A 19,469-nucleotide genomic window follows, 5' to 3' on the forward strand; every position below is an offset into this window, starting at 1 on the left:
CTTTTTAAAGTCGGAGATTAATCGTTATGAAATGCACATGCGATTTTATTCAAGTAGTTTTGTCAATACTGAAGGGTATATATGACTTGTTTTCTTACTGAGCTTCATTTGTTTCACGTTGAAATACTTCTCTGCTTTCTGAAACCCAAACATTTGCAAGACATTTACTTCATTGGGCTCCGAGAAATACTTGCCTGATATTGAAGTGTACCTGCCAAAGATTTATCTCTATAGTCAATAATTTACACCATCTACAAACTAAACAAAGGTTTACAAAATATACAAGAATGAAAGTCCATGTTGTTAAATCATCTGACCAAAGTCATTTAAAAAAATCATATTATTTAACCCACGCAGAGCACAGAGGAAGACGTGCCACACTAGTCTGGATTTTCCCCTCTCTATTCTATTGTGTTACAGCGCATAAAACTGCAAGGTGAGGGACGCGTTCAATGTGTTAAGTGTTCAAAGGGGCGCCCGGCAGGAAGATGAACTCTTTTTGTTTCACGAAGAAAATCACAAACAGAGGGAGGGAGTGTTTAGCTGAACTTCCAAAAGGACCCTGGACCCTGCCCTGGAGTACAGGTTTAAAGGCTGACAAGTTCTGAAGCGTTTTTGCCAATTCCTCAATAATTGCAGAATTTATAAGCACGCGGAGAGTATAGTAACTGAACACGTTGTCAGATTTCTAGACAAAAAAATTATGAAGCTTTCCGGGTGACAATAACAGTACATCTATGTCGAAATGTAATGCGATTATCAGATAATCTTATGATTGATTGCATTGAGGGGCGGCATGGTGGTGCAGTAGTTAGCACTGTTGCCTCACACCTCACATCTGGGACCCGGGTTAGAATCTCCGCCTGGGTCACATGTGTGTGGAGTTTGCATGTTCTCCCCATGTCGTCGTGGGGTTTCCTCCGGGTACTCCGGTTTCCCCCCACAGTCCGAAAACGTGCTGAGGCTAATTGGAGTTGCTGAATTGCCCGTAGGTGTGCATGTGTGAGTGAATGGTGTGTGAGTGTGCCCTGCGATGGGCTGCCCCCCCATCCTGGGTTGTTCCCTGCCTCGTGCCTATTGCTTCCGGGATAGGCTCCGGACCCCCCGCGACCCAGTAGGATAAGCGGTTTGGAAAATGGATGGATGGATGGATGATTGCATTGAGGTGGTATAATTATATATATATATATATAGGTGGGTTCATAAACGCAGATCCTGAAGTTACCAGTGTGACGCAGAAATCCCAGGTCTGTGTGACTGACCACATCTAGACTGCGTGTCCTTACCTAACGACGCTCATACTTCTGGATGGCAGATATGACCAAACAGACACTTTCTGCATCAGTTTAAAAATTCTGTCGTGCTGTCAGGGGGTGAACATCTACTAATACCCATGTGTCAATTAAAATGTCAGTCATCTGGTGTGCAGGATAAAGCAAAGACGAAAATATCACAGTGGATGTATATCAAGAAGCGCAACTTCGGATTTAATTCTGGATTTTTAAGGTTTCGACCTCGTAGTATGAAATGTAATTTAGCAGTAATTTAGATAGCCCAACGAGACTTCTGGGCATACGGATAAATGGCAGCTTACATTTTCACGTGTAACTTCGTGGCTTTGACAGTTACATTTGGGAAAACAGATCTGCGGCTATTCAGACGCGCATGATTACATTTAAAGTGCTGCGAGAAATATTTAAACTTAAAATATTAGATAGAGAACAAACTTGACGCACTAAGTTTCGATCACCAGCTTCACGAATGTAGGGTTTTCTTGCTTCCGTTTTAATTACCCTTTTATACCTGGCAATGCAAACGGGCTGAAGTAGAGTCCAATAATCCTCAGACTATTGTATGACTGAGACTGCATGCCGGCTGGAAACGGAGACCGACTGGAGACCAATGAGGAAGGAGAGGCGTAAGTGGCCCTTAATGCACGTCACCCGCTAGTCTTTTAGTACAGAGTCCTCTCCTCTCCAGAGTGGGGAAGTTTGCGTGGAGCTACTGTTAAAAATATAGGCGGAAGCAGGGTGGGGGGGGGGCACCTTGCATGCGAAAGCGAAATGATCCGCGGCAGATGACACGATCACTTCGGCGCACACACGTTGGTGGGCTTCGCGGAGCCAGTACAGCCGTCGAGATCGAGACCCTTTTCCACGTGGAAGTGCACCAGCACAGCCGGGAGAGTGTCAAGCGGTAAGCTCCACGTCTTTTAACGCCTCCACACTCCTATGCAAGTTGTTAACGCTCTGCTGCTCCCATCGGACCTGCTCCCGTAAGGTACCTGTGCAGATCTTGGTTGCGGGGGTCTGCGCCAGCCGTCGGACAGTAAGCTCGATTGTGTTTTTCAGCTGAAAGCTTATAGAGCCTGGCAAAGATGTCATCGTGGATTGCCATCCGCACCACGATCGCCTTATTTTTAGTCCCACAGATCCTCCGTTTGTTTTACCCCCGGAATTAATCGTGCCCGGAATAATTAATCGTTAATCGTACTCTTTAACGTGGTTTTTCGCGTTCAAGTGATTAGATTAAATGTAATGTTTGCCGTTGTGCAGACTGCTACATGGTCTGCGCAGACTGTCCGACCATATCACAGTAACACCTCAAGGTCCCACGATTCAGCATTGGAGTATCTGACAGTCGATTCAAAGTAATTATTCTTTCAAACGTCTTTCTTTTTTGTTTCCTGTTGATTTGATGGCTCTTGGTTCGGCTTAGGTAGTGACGGCTGTTCTGTGAAACTAGTTTTTCCACTGCATTCATTCTAAGACTTGCACACGGCAGCTTCTGTACGCATCGCACAGTGTGTTTGCATGTATAGAGTAGGAAAATGTACCAGTCTTTAGGTTGGCAAGTTTATAAATGTAGTCATCGTGCAGACAGTCCGTCGACATGCGCTGCTTTACTTAGACGGAGTGGCAAGATTGTTAGTGTTTAACTTCGGCGTGTAGATGCCGTTTCTTTATAGTTTAATGCTGTGGCTTTGGCAGGCATAACGCTTAATTTTGGCTTTAAACAGCGGCGCAAAGGGCCGTTTTCATAATAATCTACTATTCAACACCGATCGTAGTAGGTGACTCATGTTTCTACGGAACAAATGATACGAGAATTAATAATAGGGGTAATGATAAACTGCATATTACGCCCACCTGTTATTGGCAGATTTTGAAAACCGATGACGTAACTGCATAAGCGAAAGCTCCGTGAAATGGTCTCTGAAATACACTTCACATTTGCACGCTAAAGTTGTGTGGGTGTGTATAATGCTTAAAGGGATTTCTGACAATGGCTGGCAGGTACTGCAACACCCCAAAAGTCTCAGAGTAGCATACGTCAGAAGTTGCGGGTTTTTATAAGACTTGACGAAAACCACACACGTCGCATTACCTCACGTTTTATATAAATCCCCTTGAGCTTTGATTGCGAGTCTCTGCGACCTTTTAACTCGTTAAACGTTGCCAACATTTTTCACTCCTGCTGCTCCATAAGCTGAAAGGTTAGTGCTCTGAAAACTTGCAGTGGAGGGTGTGTACACTGGGCTCCTGGATGTTTGGGTGTGTGTGAGGCCTCCCATTTCCACTGTGCAAATTGTGACACCGGCCCGTGCCTCCCTGTAGGCTGTCATACTTGTCCGCCAGTTTCGGGGCAGTGTTGCAACCCCCCCCCCCCAGTTTCTTGTAGGGAAGGGACATTTTTCATTGGGCCATTTTTGTGTACTGTTTTGAGTTAATAAAATCCAGTTGTTCTTTGAATGTGATTTGGTCTGAGGGATGTTCCTCAGGGTACTTTCAGGCTCTTAAGTCTAATTTGGAAACAAAAGCTGAGTGAATAGGCATGTTTAATGGAGAGGGTAGGCCGTGAAGGATGACTGGCTGGCCTTCCAACAGTGTCTTGTTGCTGTGCTGTGACAAGATTTGTCATTTTCCAGGAATTCATACTTCTGAGTCACAGCTGAAAGGCATCGGTATTTCTCGGTCTTACTGCATTTTTTTGGAAGTGCCCTTGGATTCCTGTCGTGCTGATTGTGAAATGATGGCATGGTGTTTGCATTAGGCTTGGTCAGGTGTGCATGGAGTTCAGGTGCCTCCTGTTAAAAAAAGCAAGAGGCCTCTTTGATAAATCTGATGGCGAAAGAGCCATATCCACAGAACCCGAAGATACAGTCGCGTATAATGGTTTTCAAAAATCCAGTCTTACAGATAGTCAGGCACCTTTATATGACCCTGTAAAAATGAAATATGTTTTATTCTCCCCTCAAGTCTACAGGCTGCTCGTGTTCTCGCACAGATACAGTATTTGGCCAGTACTGAACCGTAATGTCCAGTGTATGGGGTATTATGGTCTAGCATGTTTAAGAGGTAATGAAGTGAACTGTAAGGGTAATTGTATTTGCATTTGGTCCCCTGGGGCTGAAATGGTTTAATATTTCAGTACAGTTTGTGAGCCTGTTTGGGTCTGATAACCTTTCCACGTTTGTGTTCCTGTTGATAATGAGATTACTCTAAGAATTAAACTGGAACACGGTCTACATGTTTGGGAAATATGTTGACATGTTTGATGTGTCTGGAATAGGGGCCAGGCTGAGAGCTGGGGGTGTAAAGTCATTTGGATAAAGCCTGGTGTATTTTCTTTTGGGAGGGTGTTAGAATTCTATGTGTTTCTCATTAGATCGGGGGGGGGGTTGCTACTTGGAGGTTGAAATAGCCTGTTGGAGCTTCCAGTTTGACGTGGTTGTATATATTGGCTTTAAACCCACATGCTTCTGTGGCTATGAGGTATTAGGCTCCCCTGTGACACTGTGTTATGGAGAACGGAGTACAGCAGTCGATACTTCACAGCTTTTATGTTTCCTTATAGACTATAAATTATGTTCTTTCACGCCATGAACTTTAATGACATGAAATCCTTCTTTAACTTCACTCTACCTTGATTTTTTGCTAAACTTCTCTCTTGTAGGTGTTTCCTCATAGTCATTCATAACAGCAGCTACATAGTTTAACAGTAGGAGGTGTATTCTTGCTGGTAGATGGTGTTACTGCACTCGGTGAAAGCCCCCTTTGGGGAAAGGCGTGATTAGTCAGGTAACTTGATGTTGTACTCCACTTTGGTAAACAGCTCTTCCGAGCGTAAATGCTCCTTTTAGAAGCTACGGTTTGTCTGTCTGATATCAAGTTCACTTGGGCCGAAACTGACCATAATAGCTGAAGCTACTAGCTTTTGTGGAAGCATGTCATTCGAACCTGGGAGTGAGTGTATTTCTGTCCTTGGTTTGCCTTGATCATGTGTCCTGAATAGCACCAGGTGGGAGGTGTCCTTCATGAAGGAACATTGACTTGATGCATTTTTAAGATGGTGGTGTTCGTACAGTCAGACAATCTAATGCAATTCAGCAGGGCAGTCAAGGACTGGCCAGTTCTGCTGATGTCCCTGGCCTGTGATGAATGACTCATGGACCATCCTGCTGGATGGAGGACATGGTATTTACTTGCCAAGAGAACCATGTGTCCTTAATGGCTTTATGATTGAGGCCCTGGTCCGTTATCAGCCCTGTCCCACTGTTTCTAGTAGGATGAAATGCGGAGGAGAAGCTTGTATTTTAGACCCACCAACTCAAAGGGACCCCACCCCCGCAGCTCGATCGCTGTTAAGGTGCATCTCTTACATTACCATGTAAAATCGGCACTTCCGCAATTCTGTGTGACTGGTACGGTCTGCTGTGGCTGATAGTGGTATGGATTTAACTGGGAGAGACTCTATGCAGATTTTCTTTCGTCCTGTGATTTGTGGAAAGCTGGGTCTTGTTTCCCTGAGAAGGAAAAACATCGTATTGTGAAAAGACCCTCTGTTTCTTAGAAGATATAAGGCTGAGAAAGTAAACAACCAAAGACGCGAAGCTTAGACTCTTCCGTCTGCATTTAACCTGCAGATATTTGTATAGCCTTCAAGTGCTTTTCTCTGCCACTAAACCAACAAGCAATTAAACAATCTGACAGCTGAAGGCTGCATTAATAATAATAATCATAATAATAATAATCATAATAATAATGATGATGATATTTGGTATGGGGCGGCTGGAGCTGAATAATGATGAAGGCAGGTGACACACGTTAGTCAAAATTGAAACCAAACATAATTACTGCACATTAGGCATTAATGGGGGGAGGAGAATTAGAATTTTTGGTGATCAGAGATCACTGTTGACAAACCACCCCAAAAGGCAAGACGCAGTCTCTGGTTCTGTATATGGTGAGCTTGGAGCTCTATTTGCAGAGTGTGGTCCTCACTAGAGCAAGCCCTTGGTGTCTCGGGGTCTTTCGGCAGGAACAGCCAGCGTGTGGCCCGGGCTGGGTGCTTCAGGAATGTGAGGCGTCTCGCCAAGCCCGTAAGCGCTGATGAATGCCGAGGCCCAGCAGGCCGAAGGGGAGTTTAGCACAGCCTGCAGGAGGTGGGGCAGTGTGGAGGGACTGCAGAGACCCTTAGATGTCTCAACAGCGGTCGGGTTCCTTCAAAGGCATAGGGCCTGTCTTCCTGGTTTGATTAGAGGTCTGGAATGTGCATGGTTCACCAGCGCTCAGGTCCAGTTCTGAAGGCCCATGGCGTTGTGATCCGTTGAGACTCGCGAAGGTCCAAAATGAGAAGACAAGCCCTTTAATTAGAGCTAATCCTACATTCTTCTGCGTTATAACTGCAACTGTTATTGTACTTATTTTTTGGTTGGATTTTGTTAGGTAATCAGTTTTCTGTTCTAAATTTAAGTTTCTCTGCTCCATCAGATATCAGATTTTGGAAGCTTGGAGGTTTCCGATCAAAGGAATCATGGGGCTGTGGGTTTCTGGAGAGTAGTGTGTAGGAAGGTCTCACTTGTGTCTGCCGAAACTATTTATTCTTCAGTGCTACCTGTAGCAGTGCTTTGGGTTAAAGGCTGACTGTATGGGGAGCTGCAGAGGGTATGTTGATAGGCTCTTGAGTGACTGGCTTGAATTGGCACGACTTGAATACAGATTCCACAGTAGCAAATCTGTAGATGTATGGAGGTCACTGTCCTGTCTGTCCTTCTGACAGTTATAAAATTTTTAAAGGCTTAAAAAAAGTACCTAGTTAAGTTCTGAGGCACTGCGCCAGGTTTTTTGTTTTGGGATATTATAAGTAACCACTCGCTAGTGGGAGTTTTACTTGCACGTAAATGTTCTGAGGGCAGAAGGAAAAATGATTGGTTTAGAGATATAACAGATTGTAGAGGAGGTGGATCCAGGCATCTAGATGTGGTGGGACCAAGACATGTGATTGGTTGGTCCCACCTCCTCTAATCTGATTGGTTATCTCTCAGAAGCAATCATTTTTCCTTCTGCCCTTAGAACATTTATGTGCAAGGAAAACTCCCATGAGCTAAACACTTGTCCCGAGAAGTAGTTGGTGCTGGTATGTTGTGATTTATTCGGGTCTTGTGGTTATGTGTCGGTCTGAGCTGTTTGGCGTCACGTATGCAGGAGACAGGTTCTCATTGCATCTTTAGACCCAACGCAGAGGGGGACCCTAATGTGATATGACTCACAGCCATGCCCACGGGGCTGATTAAGCGGATCCTGAAGCGGGTCCATCTGAACGCTCTGTTTCTGTTTACTCTCCATCCCAGCGAGAGCCAACCAGCCCCGTGGCCAGAGACACCATGAGCGCCAAGTCTGCCATCGGCAAGGAGGTCTTCACCCCGCGGGACGAGAAGATGCTGGCGGCCGTGCAGGTCAGGAGGAGGACTAAGAAGAAGATCCCCTTCCTGGCCACTGGAGGACAGGGCGAGTACATGACCTACATCTGCCTGTCAGGTCAGTCCCCCCCCCCCCCCTCCCCCCCTTCCATTCCCCCCGCTGATCAGGGACTCATGGTAACAAGTTGAATGGAGAATGAACCTGACAAAAAAATCACTGCATATGAAACAAAAACTAGCAAGTATTGCTAAAAATAGCAAACAATATTTTTTTTTTCTTATTTCCTGAATCTCTGGGTTTTTTTCTGCTCCCAGGTTGTGAAATGATATTTATAAATAAGTGCAATATATAATGTATTTTTGTAATACCTTTTGACATCTTGTGTCAGCCAGTCAGAACAACATCCTCTGGTCTCGCTTTAAAGCCTTAGATGGCCGCGGTGTGTTTCGATAGCTGTAGTTTCCCATGTCTGCGATCCTGCTCCAGCGTGAAGGCTGCTTTTTGCCTCTGTTGACAGTGTGTGTCACACTTTGTTTTATACAGTCATTTACTGAAACAAAGCTGCTAAGCTTTGGCTCAGAGTATCGGGACTCGCTGCCAGCGCCCGGCTCGCATTTCTCCTTTGTTTTCCTTGCGCCGTGCGGCAGAGCGGCTGCCAATCACGGCTCGCCAGCCCGAACGTGTCACCAGCCTCTACGTCCGCAAGGTGACCCCCGGTGCTCCTCGGCTGGCAGATGGACTTTCTGTCTTCGACTGGCCCTGCACTGGTGACAGAAGCGGTAAAAAGCCTCACGTTGAGTTATTCCTACCTAGATTAAAATGGGTTCAACAGAGAGCTTAGTGCCATTTGGTACGAACGCCAGCACGGCTGTTATTAGCCAAACTCGCTCGTAACTGATAGGATAAATATTCAAGCCTGAAAGTGCAGAAGAGCGTTTCACGTGAAGGGGAGGCTGGGATTTCATGGGGACCGCTGAGCTGAAGTCGTGAGGTGCTCCTGGACCGTTCCCCGCCATGCCTCTGCTCGTGATTTTGCGCCGTAGGTCTGCAAGGTGACGTTGCATTTTTGAAATGGAAAGTTCCTGGGAAAGTCTATTTATACGACTCGCTTCTCGTCAAGCCAGGAATGCTCACAGGACCAATCACCATATCAGTTATAATTAATCACCGAAGGAACTCCATTTTCTGTTATGTATTTATTTATTTAAAAATGATAATTGCTCTGTCTGTCTTCAATTAAGATAGAGTCCCGGAAGAGAAACGTGCCTCAGAGTTGGATGGGGGGGAGGGTCTGCATAGCATGCTGCTGAGTCTGAGGACCCCAACAGAGAAGCTGGAGAAGAGGCTTTATGTAGATGCTAAAGCTAAAGAGGCTCTTTGTTATTTTATAAATGGTGCTCTTGGGCTGTTGCTGAACTGCTCTGCATTTTAGATTGTTTTTTTTGTTGTTGTGCCCCCACCCCCCTGGTGAAAGAAGCCACCTTTTGCAGAGTTGACAGATTTGCTGCGTTGGATGTTTTGGCTTGCGTTCTGTTTGCCCATTGGCTGACAGGTCTCTGACACATTCTGGGGCTGCTGACCGGCCAATGGGGCGTGAGCAATGTTAATGATGCGAGCGACAATCCGTTGGCCTCTGGCATGTAGCACATAATGCAATTAGTTGGTGCATCATCGATAGCATGTGCCGTGTTTGATTGCTGATCTATCTGCTGTGCTTTTCCTGTTCGTGTTGGTCATTAATTGAGGGGAAAATAAATCTCTTCCCAAACCACAGGGTAGGAGGCTTGATGGCCTTGCCTAAGTTGGCGGGAAGCTCACATTGCGTCTTCAGGTACCGTGAGCACAGGCTGTAGCCGTCGGGCTAAATCCCTGTTTATGCGCCGTCGCTGTGCATTATGGACCAGAAAGGGTTTGGAGTGGAGAGAGGCTTTTGAGCTGTTCCTCCATGGACACCTATGATGCATCCAGATGTTCCTAGAGGCCCTGGCAGGCGTGCCACGATCTCTCTTCCATGCTGTGTGCGCGTGTCACATGGGAACTTCACGGGCGGAGGGCGAGACCCGTGTTTACTGTAGTTCGCCGGGAGACGGCCTTAGCATGTCTGATTTACTGCGCCGGTGCCTGCTGGAATGTCCTGGCTGTGCTTGCCTTGCGTCTCCCGCCTGCATTGGGCTTTCTTGGGGAGGGGTTGTGGTGGTAATCGGCCCGCCGAGCGTAACCGAGCTACGCCGTGATTGATTGCGTTTAGGGCGGCGTGCATTGCTGACTGATGGGTGCTGCAGAGCGGGACAGGTGTAATGCGAGTCGTCTGGCAGCCCCGCGCCGGCCCTGCGAGATGCTTGACCATAACCGCTACTTTGCATCATGTCTTCCCGGCATTTGGGCTCCTCTGAAGCGGGATGCATCTCCTAAAAATGGGTGCTTTTGTTTTGATTTGCGATTTGGATCTCTATCCTGTAGTAGAGCCATTTTGCAACCATCATTTGCATCGGGTCCAGTGGAGATCACCAGGCACAGACGCCCTTTACATCTAATGATGCACCTTAATGCGACCCCCCCCCCCCCCCTCGGTTTTCTTATAATTGCCCAATAGAGGAGGCCCCAGTAACATCGAAATGCGACCATTTGAATTAACCGATAATTCATTTTTGAACGGCTGCCAGTTGCATGAGGGGAAGGTGGAATGAATCGTGTGTGTGTGTGTGTGTGTGTGTGTGTGACTGAGCGTGGTGATCTGTGTGCCGATTGGTCCAGAGGATCCTGTCACCCAGTCTGATGTAACATGGCTGACAATAGTGGGATCACCTGCATCACCATTCAGTGCATCTGAAAGGTGGTAGTGCTCCACTTATGACTATTAATGGTGCTTCAGTGTTGGAGTTATCGTTATAGTTTAGTGTCTTTTTTTTTCAGTATTGAGGATTTGGGTTTTTTTCCTTCTCTGGCTCTTAAGCCGTAGCCTTGTAACATAATGTCGTCTCTGAGAATTGCTCGTTGCCCTGCATGGGCAATGCTGCCTTGTCTGCGGGTAACTGGTTCGTGGCTTCGTAAGCTGGGAAATTGTGACCGGTGGGTTTGTGCGTGGTGACTGAAGCAGTGCTGTTGTCATGGCCTTCCTAGGTGCTGCCCGGGCTGCATACATGCGGTGGGGGGGGGGGGGTGTATCCTCCTGAGATTCGAGTCATATTCTGACACATTGCCTTGTCCTGTCTACTCTGCCAGTGGTTTGCAGGTATCAAATGTGTCAGCAATGCAATCTCTTTAAACCAACACTTGCCGGCGAATGGGGAAATCATGTTTCCTCTCTCTGCTGATGTCTCAGGGACAGGGAGTGACTTTAAACGGCATTCTCATGGTGAATTAGTGCCACCTAAGGATGTCTGCATTGCAAAGATACAAAGTGTATTAAAAGCTGAGCTTTAAATGCCCGCACCTCACTCAGCGAATGGCACGCGGGAGCCTTTTCTGTGGAAGTAAACTACTGTTGTGGCGTTTTGTATAATACATTCTGCATCCTTAATCTGCACTTAGCCCAGCTCTTCCTCTGAGGGGGTCTGGGCCCCCTTCCAACTGTTGTCCATTGTGAGTCAACAGTTGGTTTACCCTAGTAACACCCTGGCAGCGTGGCGGGTGGGGCTGGTCCTGCTGGTGAGTTCTGTTCTGAGGGAATATTTGGGGTTCCGTCCGGCAATACGTGCAACCTGTCTGTCTTCCGGCGCACATACGGTTCGTCTGTATACGCAGACCCCCGAGGGTGGAGGCCTGCGACGTGCTGATTTGCTGCGCAGCGGTGAGCCCACACCGCTGCTGTTGCGTGAATAAGACATCTGCCTCCGGTTGTGGGGGGTGCTCTGTCTGCCTGCCTCCTGTCCCTCTGTCCCTAGGCTGCTTTCAGCAGTAGGTCTGCTGCCTTTCACTCTCCTCCAGGGTGTTTTTAAAATATTTTTTAATTACCCCATTTGATCTGGGTAACTTCTTGTGTGAGTGGCTTTTCAGCCGGGGGTGTGGGGGGATGGGGGGGGCCTCTCCCCGAAAACAGCTCTCATATCTGCTTGTGGCTGCTCTTTTTAAACCACCTCCAGTTTGATTGCAGCATTGGCGTATCTTTGTGAAATCCGAAGCACCAACAGGCCATTATTGTTTTCCTCACCCCCTGCCGGTGAGCTGTCCCACCCCCTGCGATGCCCCCCCGGGCTGAGAGATGCTGGGAGGAAGCTTAGCCAGCAACGTACCTCTGCGGGGCCCTCTGCAGTCTGGCAGCGCTGAGGGATCACTGCAGTGTGGGATGGGGGGGGCACGTCTGCTGAATTATTACTATGGGGGGGGGAGTCAGGCTTAATGTCCGCCTTAGCCTTTACTTACCTTACGCCTCCCGCCTGACTGCCACAGGCTCTGCCTTCCCCTCTGAACTTTTGTTGTTCTTCCCCGTCACGGCAGGGAAGCCATTCTGGCCTTCCGGTCAGTTCCGAAATGCCACTGAGAAAACAAGCCAGGAGCTTTTGAACAACCCTGTATTTTGCCATTCATATTTTTTTTTGATTGAACTCTGTAGCGCTGTGCTCATCGTGACGTCCCTGTCTGGGTATATTTAAAAAGGAAGGAAGAGGAAGGGAAGCGAAAGTCCGGCCTGTAGAGTCGCCTGACCTTAACCACGCTGGAATAGTTACAAATACCGAGGCCACATGAGCCTGCTGGGCTTTTGCTGCCGCAGCGAAGGAGTGAACTTCCCAAAAAAAAAAAACACCTTAAGTGAGGAATTGGTATAATCCTTAGAATACATTCTGCTGTAAGCTGTTTTGTGGTTTTCTTGAGGAATCTAAGATTTAGTCTGCTTGTATTACATTGGCTGCTTGTTATTTGTTTAATATTAGTCCTTAATTGCTGTTCTGTAGCTCGTTCCTTTGTATGCAGCACTGATTAAGCTGCAATAAAATGTCGGAAGTTGCTGGCGTTCGGGCCCAGCAGGGATGCCGTAAAGGAGGGGAAAGTTAGGATGATTCTTAGAGGGCCTGGGTTGAGGACCCCCGCCCCCCCCCCCCCCCCCCCCCGGGTGAGAGTGGAATCTTCTTGCATTGTTGGGTTATGAACCTGCCAGTCTCTGTGGTACAGGCTGTGTGCTGTTCTGATGATGTTCCGGTGGCTGCATCAGAGAGAAGAATAGATCCCTATGTGAAGTTGGCGACAAATTTCTTTTGGAAGGTGCTTTGCATTGTAACGCTACTTGGCATGAGCCTTAAAGGAACCACAGAGACCTGCTATCAAAAGGAAGGTAATTAATTCTTGTGTGTGTGTGTGTGTGTGTGTGTGTGTGTGTGTGTGCCTGATGCAAATGGAACGCAACATGTTAGCAGGGCCTAGATATTTACTTGTTTATACAAAATATCCTGCCTTCTGCAGTGAAGCAGTGCTTTCCGGCAGTGCCAGTGGGATTGACACGCCGCGGGCGCCCCGCACATGGGGCAGCCTGGGCTGAGATTAACCAGCATGTAACGCTGTTTCAGTGTGTCCCCTTCCTGACAGAAAAGGCCAATCACAAAATGCCCTGGGTTTCCTTTCAGATTTCAGCTGGTGGGGAAACGCTAACAGTTTCTCCTAGAGCCGCTTATGGGCGGTTCCTCAATGCCCTGCTTGAGGAGTGAATCTAATATCCCTCAAACATGAAGATCGGTTTTTATCTAGAGCTTGTCAGCTTCCAACGCGTGTCTCCCCGCCTTTCCGATCCATGCAGATGTGTCCGCCTTCTTCTAGTCTGAGGAGAGAGGCTCTCATTAGCCTTAAACTGTCTAAAAGCACAATAACAGGGTGTGTAAAAATATCCCAGAAACCTTCTGTGATTCACCATAACTGTTTACTTCTTCTGGCATTAGTGAACCATTGAGGCAAAAAATGGTTATGCTATGAAGTTGGTGTTAAATCTCAGTGACGTCAAGTGCCTAATATTGAAGGCTTTGGCAAGATGTGTGTTCCTTTTATGATTGTTTTATTATTTTTGGGCCTTTTTACTGCATATCCAGTAATCAACCCCGGCGGTGAGACTGAAATTGTCACTCAGACTCGAAGTTCTCCAAGCGCTAAAGGCACTCGGCCAACGACGTCCTACCCTATGGGATTTGAGGGAAATGGTTCCCGTTCCCATGGAAACTTATGTCTTTATGCCAAAAAAAAAATAAGGATCCCAGAGGAGGCGCTTGCTGTGCGAGGCAGAGCTGGCAAGGCTGTGGGGCCGCGGCACGTCCCGGGAGTCCCCTGAGTGGCTACGGCTTTGCTGATTGGTTGGGGTGGGGGTCCATGGTCAGTTGTGAGCCTGGGCCAGCTCTGCCACCCCCCAGGACCCAGAGACAGTTGGCTAACGTTAATGTCCCTGTTTGTGTGCAGAAATGGAATGAAACTGCTAGTGCGAGCTTCAAAGATAGTATGGAAATACACACCTGGAGGGTGGTAGGACACAGCGTTTTGCAGTGTTCATGCTGAAATGGTACGTGAGCCTTTATATGCAGTTCACCTTACGCAGAGCTTGGGGGATGAAGCTGTTTGCCAGTCTGGTGGCTCAGCCAACTCGCTTTGGAGTTCTGGAGTGACACACAGGTGTGTCTGTCTCTGGCTATCTGCCTTTTTGTCTCTCTGTCTCTGTTAGCCTGTCTCTGTTAGCCTGTCTCTCTCTCTCTCTCTGTTAGCCTGTCTCTGTTAGCCTGTCTCTCTCTCTCTCTCTCTGGTAGACTGTCTCTGTTAGCCTGTCTCTCTCTCTCTGTTAGCCTCTCTCTCTCTCTCTCTGTTAGCCTCTCTCTCTCTCTCTCTGTTAGCCTCTCTCTCTCTCTCTCTCTCTGTTAGCCTGTCTCTCTCTCTCTCTCTCTCTGTTAGCCTCTCTCTGTTAGCCTGTCTCTCTCTCTCTCTCTGGTAGACTGTCTCTGTTAGCCTGTCTCTCTCTCTCTGTTAGCCTGTCTCTCTCTCTCTCTCTCTCTCTCTCTCTCTGTTAGCCCGTCTCTCTCTCGCTGTGTCTCTGTGTCTGAGTCCATCCCGTTGGAATGAGAGCCTGCTAAAGATCAGTCTGTGTGTGCAGCTTTCCCTGACCTCTGACCTCTCGCCCCCTCTCCACACCAGACTACTCTGGGGAGTGACTTCTCTGTGGAGGTATTCCTGCGTCTGCTGGGGCGTGGTCTGTAATGGGCTGCCCCTCTGGATACGTGTGTGTGACTGGGATCCCCAGCCACCGGAATGACACTAGTGTCAGCGTCTCCTGACCCAGCTCTCCGCAGCCCTGTCACTGGTGCAAATGGACACTTTACTGGGTTAGGTGTGTGTCTAAGAGGGACTTGCATGGAGATGTAGGCGGAGAGGAGACGTTTGGGATCTCGCATGTGAATTTCTGTCCTTTTTCCTAGGAAAGTATTACAAATGGTCCCTATGTCATTTATATAATAGCTTTTGTATAATAGCTTTCTGAATTATTTAGGTCTTTGGTCACAGTTTTGAGACCGACAGCCCGAGCTATTGATCTGCAGTATCGCAGTTAATTATTCTCATTTCGGTACAGAAACTAATAATATTCCGTAAAATTGAAATATTTAAGATATCTAGAAAGTATCACTATCTCAGTTCATTCAGAGACGTGCTGTGCTCCGCGCATCACATCTGTCATCGTTAAGCGTGTTTCCCAACCCGCAAATTAATCATAATGTGCTGAAATCTTTCTTGCCGCTCCGCTGAGCTCCGAGCTGGGCTTTGCGGGCCCATGAATAAGCCTGATGGTAACATGATGAAAACACCTCTCCTTTTATTTTGTTGTCTTTACTTGTGTGAACACAAGTACCATGGTGACTTGTATGTGGAGAGCATATATGCAGGTTATATTGTATACTGTACAGCTATATATCAGTCGCACTATGCATACCTGTATGTGGCTCACACTGCCAGCCCGTTTCATTCCACACTAACTTTCCTCACTGGCGGGTCCTCGTTCCTCCTGTGGATCGAGGAAACCTTTGCCTGCGAGACCTTTCATCTCTCACTTCCGCTCCTGCAGGAAGCCACATTCTGTCTTAGAAATGCGGCTTCTTCTCGCAGACGCCCTCGGCCATTCTCTTGAACCCTGCCTGAATAATGGAATTGTGTAATTTTTCTTTTTTTTCTTTTTTGCTAAATCGATTCCTTTCAGCATATTTCAATAGAAGCTTCGTGATCATGCTGGCTACTTGCTTCTGTGATATTCCGATACTGACAAATGCCTGTCTGTGTATATATATATATAGTTACAGCCAGGTTCCTTTATGAAAATGTTTCCTTTAATCTCTGATGTTCAGTCGCTGTTTCCATTATTGAAGCAGGTTCCTGTACTATAGCCCATCATTTTCCATCCATCCATCCATTTTCTGAAACGGCTTAAGCCCCTACTGGGTTTGCAGGGGGGACCAGAGCCCATCCCGGGAACAATGGGCGCAGGCAGGAACCAACACACCGCAGGGTGCAGACACTCACTGGCTCAACGAAGACTCACCAATCAACCTGTCCTGCACGCTTTTGAACCGTGGGAGGAAATTGGACCTCCCAGCGAAAACCCACACAAACACAAGGGAGGGCATGCGAACTCCACACAGAAAGGACCCAGAACCTTCTTGCTGTGAGGCAGCAGTGCTCACCACTGTGCCACCCGGCCGTCCTTGCCCATAATTGTGAATGATTTATTTACAGAAGTGGAACAGTGTTCTCTGGTGTTATAGGAAAATACAAGGAGCTTCAGTATCTTTTACACAATGGGTCCAGCATTCCTAACTTCAGCATGGTGGCACCTGGCTTCCGGACGTTTCCCCGGTCTAACCCCCGAAGCTGCTACTCCCGAGTGTTCTGTAATGGGGGGTGGCACCCTACTGGGAGGGGTAGAATCTCATTGCTGGTGTAGAGCAGATCATCAGCAGTGGGCTAATACCCAGTTGATGAATGACTTGGAGAGCAGGAGGGGAAATCCAGGGAAGATAAAAGAGGCTCTCTGTTCTTGCTCGGGCTTCTGGATGGTGTTGGGAGATGGCGTGGGGAGGGACTGTAGGTGCATGCGAGGAGCTTTATGGCTTTGCCTTGTAAGGGTAGTGTGGCTGGGAACGCGGAGACATTTTTAGGATCTGTTTCAAATATCTGAGACAGGTTTAATTGCAGAGGTTTCGCGTAGCTGTGCCCTGAATTCAGGTTCAGAAGCTCTTCACATTGGCTTTCTGTAGCCTAAATATGACGTGGGTACTTTGCCAAACAGTATGTAAATAGTTGCTTGTAAAGTTGACATCTAAAGGGACTTTGGGCTGGCCGTCTCCTGCCTTATGGGAATCATGTAACCAGAGCAGCTTAATTTTGGAACAAAGGTTTGGACAAAAACAAGCATGGTCCTCTGTGACCCATCTTGTGTTACTTGGAAGCTATGGCTTGCTGACTGGAGGCCTTCCAAACTGTCATTGCACCCAGATGAAATTAGGCGTGTCAGCAAACAGACGACAAAGGCTCTTCTGCCTCATCCAGCTGCTGACTGGTCTGGTGCCAACACCTGCCAGCCGGGGCTGATAACCCCCCTAGTGACCCGTAACAGTCATGTGCTCTTATCTCCCTGCTGCTGACCACGGTCTTCTGACTGGTTTGCTGATGCGCTTTATGGGAAACCTGATACTGCCGGCGAGATACAAAGTACAAAGAAAATCGTTTTTTCCAAACTATCCCCGGGACAAAACTCCTGATGAGTTAGTAGGAAAAATGGCCTTTCCTTAGAGCAGAAAGTCGGCCAAGTAAAGCTCTCCCCGCCAGGCAGGACAGCTAATGTTGTGCCGCTGGATTTATGGGGAATATAGAGACTATTTGCTAATTGGCTTGGCTTCCCCGCATGCCTGCCGCTACCCTGAATGTCAGTGGTAGGTCTGCTTCCCTTTTCAGCCAATCATCTTCTCCCTCCCTCTGGATTTCCGCTTGCTTCGCTTTGCCTTACTTTTCCTTTCATGGAACTCGTATTGATATCTGCTTGAAACCCAAAACCTGATTGAATATTACAGAACGTTGGCATGGCTTTTCATCCGTCTTTGGTCATTTACTATTCACTATCTTCCATATTTGTTGGCCTGCCGGTGTTTGCGATGTGGTTAGGAATGAACAGGCAGATACATAATCAGTACGTGATACCACCTTCAGATCTCAAACCTCTGCTCTTCCCGCTTAATGAAAATATGGCAGGCAAATGAGTTGAAAATTAATAATAACAAACTTTTATGAAATCAGCTGGAATACTGGAAAGATGACAAAAGCTAACTTCTAATTATGTATACAAGATGTCACATCTGGCATATTTTGTTTTACCTACATGTGAAGATCTACTTGTATGTCTTGTATGCAAAAATCCTTTGTCTTTTAACCATCTTGACTCCCTTAGGCAAGCGTACAGTTTCACTGATTTTTTTTTGAAAAGGAGGTAAAGTGAAGCCAGGGGATTTTAAAGACTTTTGATAAAAAGCTAATCTTAAGCATGTAAAAGTCAACATAACTAACTATCCTGATGTGTGTCTGTCGGTCTGCGTTGGGACGGCAGGTTTTCGGAGTCGGATGTCTTGCTTTGTATTGGACTGCGGAGAGTCTGCCCTGTAAGGGACTGTGCGACCTCGATGTCTTGGAAAATGCACTTTTAAGTGGCTCCCGCAGGGTGCTGGATGTGTCAGGATTACATTGCTGGCAGCGAGTGAGCAGGAACGGTAGGTGCAGGTTCGGTTGTAAGTCTGGGCTCCTACTTCTGGTCCTGCCAGTTGCTGCCCCAGGAACTTGAGAGCTCAGCTGAATTAATGAATTGTGCGAATGTGAATGTGCTGATGGTTTGGAGAGCTCTGGACACACGCCTACTAGGATTTTTGAATTGGAGTTTCTGTACCAAAGGAGAGTGGTTGAAGTGTTCCAAGGCTGTGGGTCTGGAATTGCCAGCTAGTTTTAATTAGAGACCTGTTTTCAGGCGCAGTCAATGCAGCGTTGAGATCCTACAGGCCCTTGTCATTATACAGCTGGCGGCGGCATCTCCAGCCTTTTCAGACTCTGTCAGTCGCTGGTTTTTGTGCTGCTTCTCTGTCTCCTTTTTTCAATGTGGCTATTCGGGCAGTAAGTTACACCAGAGGATGTAGGTTAAGGTATTTCGAGTGTCTAGTTGGAGGAGTTGGGGATGGGAGCCCGAGGAACGCAATTCGGATTTGCAGTCCCCTTCGTTCATATGTCTGAAAGTTCGTAAGTTGAAAGTTCGTAAGTAGAGGAGCATCTTTATTTTTCAGTCCAGTCCTCGGGGATCCATAGTAGGTCCATGTTTTTGCTCCCCCCCAACTCCCTGGACGGGAGCAAAAACATGGACTGTCTGTGGGTCCCTGTGGACTGGATTGGGAAACACTGCTTTAGGGTGCTCAGTCAAACCAGACTCCGCGGTGTGCTGGTGAACTTTCTGGTCTTTGTTTAAATACAGGATGATCGTGTGACCGCTGACGCGCACTGAAGCTGCCGTCTGCCTGCAGATGGCCTGCCTTCTCTGCCCTTGGTATCAGAGGACACACAGGCGCCTCTCAGGTCCTTCAAACAAGTGTGTTACCTCTGTTTTTGGCGAGTGAAACGCAGATGGTCAGCCGAGCATGACGCGCTGGAGCCTTTGCCATCGTCCTGATGGTGGACAGGCGAGGGAGGGGTGTTTGCACTGAGAGCAGTCTGGCTGGTCAGTGGGATTGCTTCCATGGAAACGCTGCTGGGCGTGGCCTCCTGGGCTGTCTGCGACACGTATGC

At 47.6% G+C, this 19,469-nt stretch overlaps 1 protein-coding gene across 5 annotated transcripts in view; it reads left to right on the forward strand.

Moving 5' to 3' along the window:
• Positions 1–1,884: 1,884 nt before the first annotated feature.
• Positions 1,885–19,469, forward strand: part of stxbp6l (syntaxin binding protein 6 (amisyn), like) — a 42,510-nt gene continuing 24,925 nt past the window's right edge. The window contains exons 1-2 of one of the 5 annotated variants that reach the window (XM_048985432.1): positions 1,885–2,196; positions 7,634–7,820. In XM_048985432.1, the coding sequence (XP_048841389.1) occupies positions 7,667–7,820 (154 nt within the window). In that variant the 5' untranslated portion in view covers positions 1,885–2,196; positions 7,634–7,666. Of the gene's footprint in view, positions 2,197–2,254; positions 2,329–7,633; positions 7,821–19,469 lie in introns of those variants that run through there. The other 4 variants (XM_048985435.1, XM_048985436.1, XM_048985434.1 and 1 more) reach the window with 4 other exon arrangements.

The sequence above is a fragment of the Brienomyrus brachyistius genome, chromosome 19 (genome assembly GCF_023856365.1).
Source record: "Brienomyrus brachyistius isolate T26 chromosome 19, BBRACH_0.4, whole genome shotgun sequence".
Classification (NCBI taxonomy): domain Eukaryota; kingdom Metazoa; phylum Chordata; class Actinopteri; order Osteoglossiformes; family Mormyridae; genus Brienomyrus; species Brienomyrus brachyistius.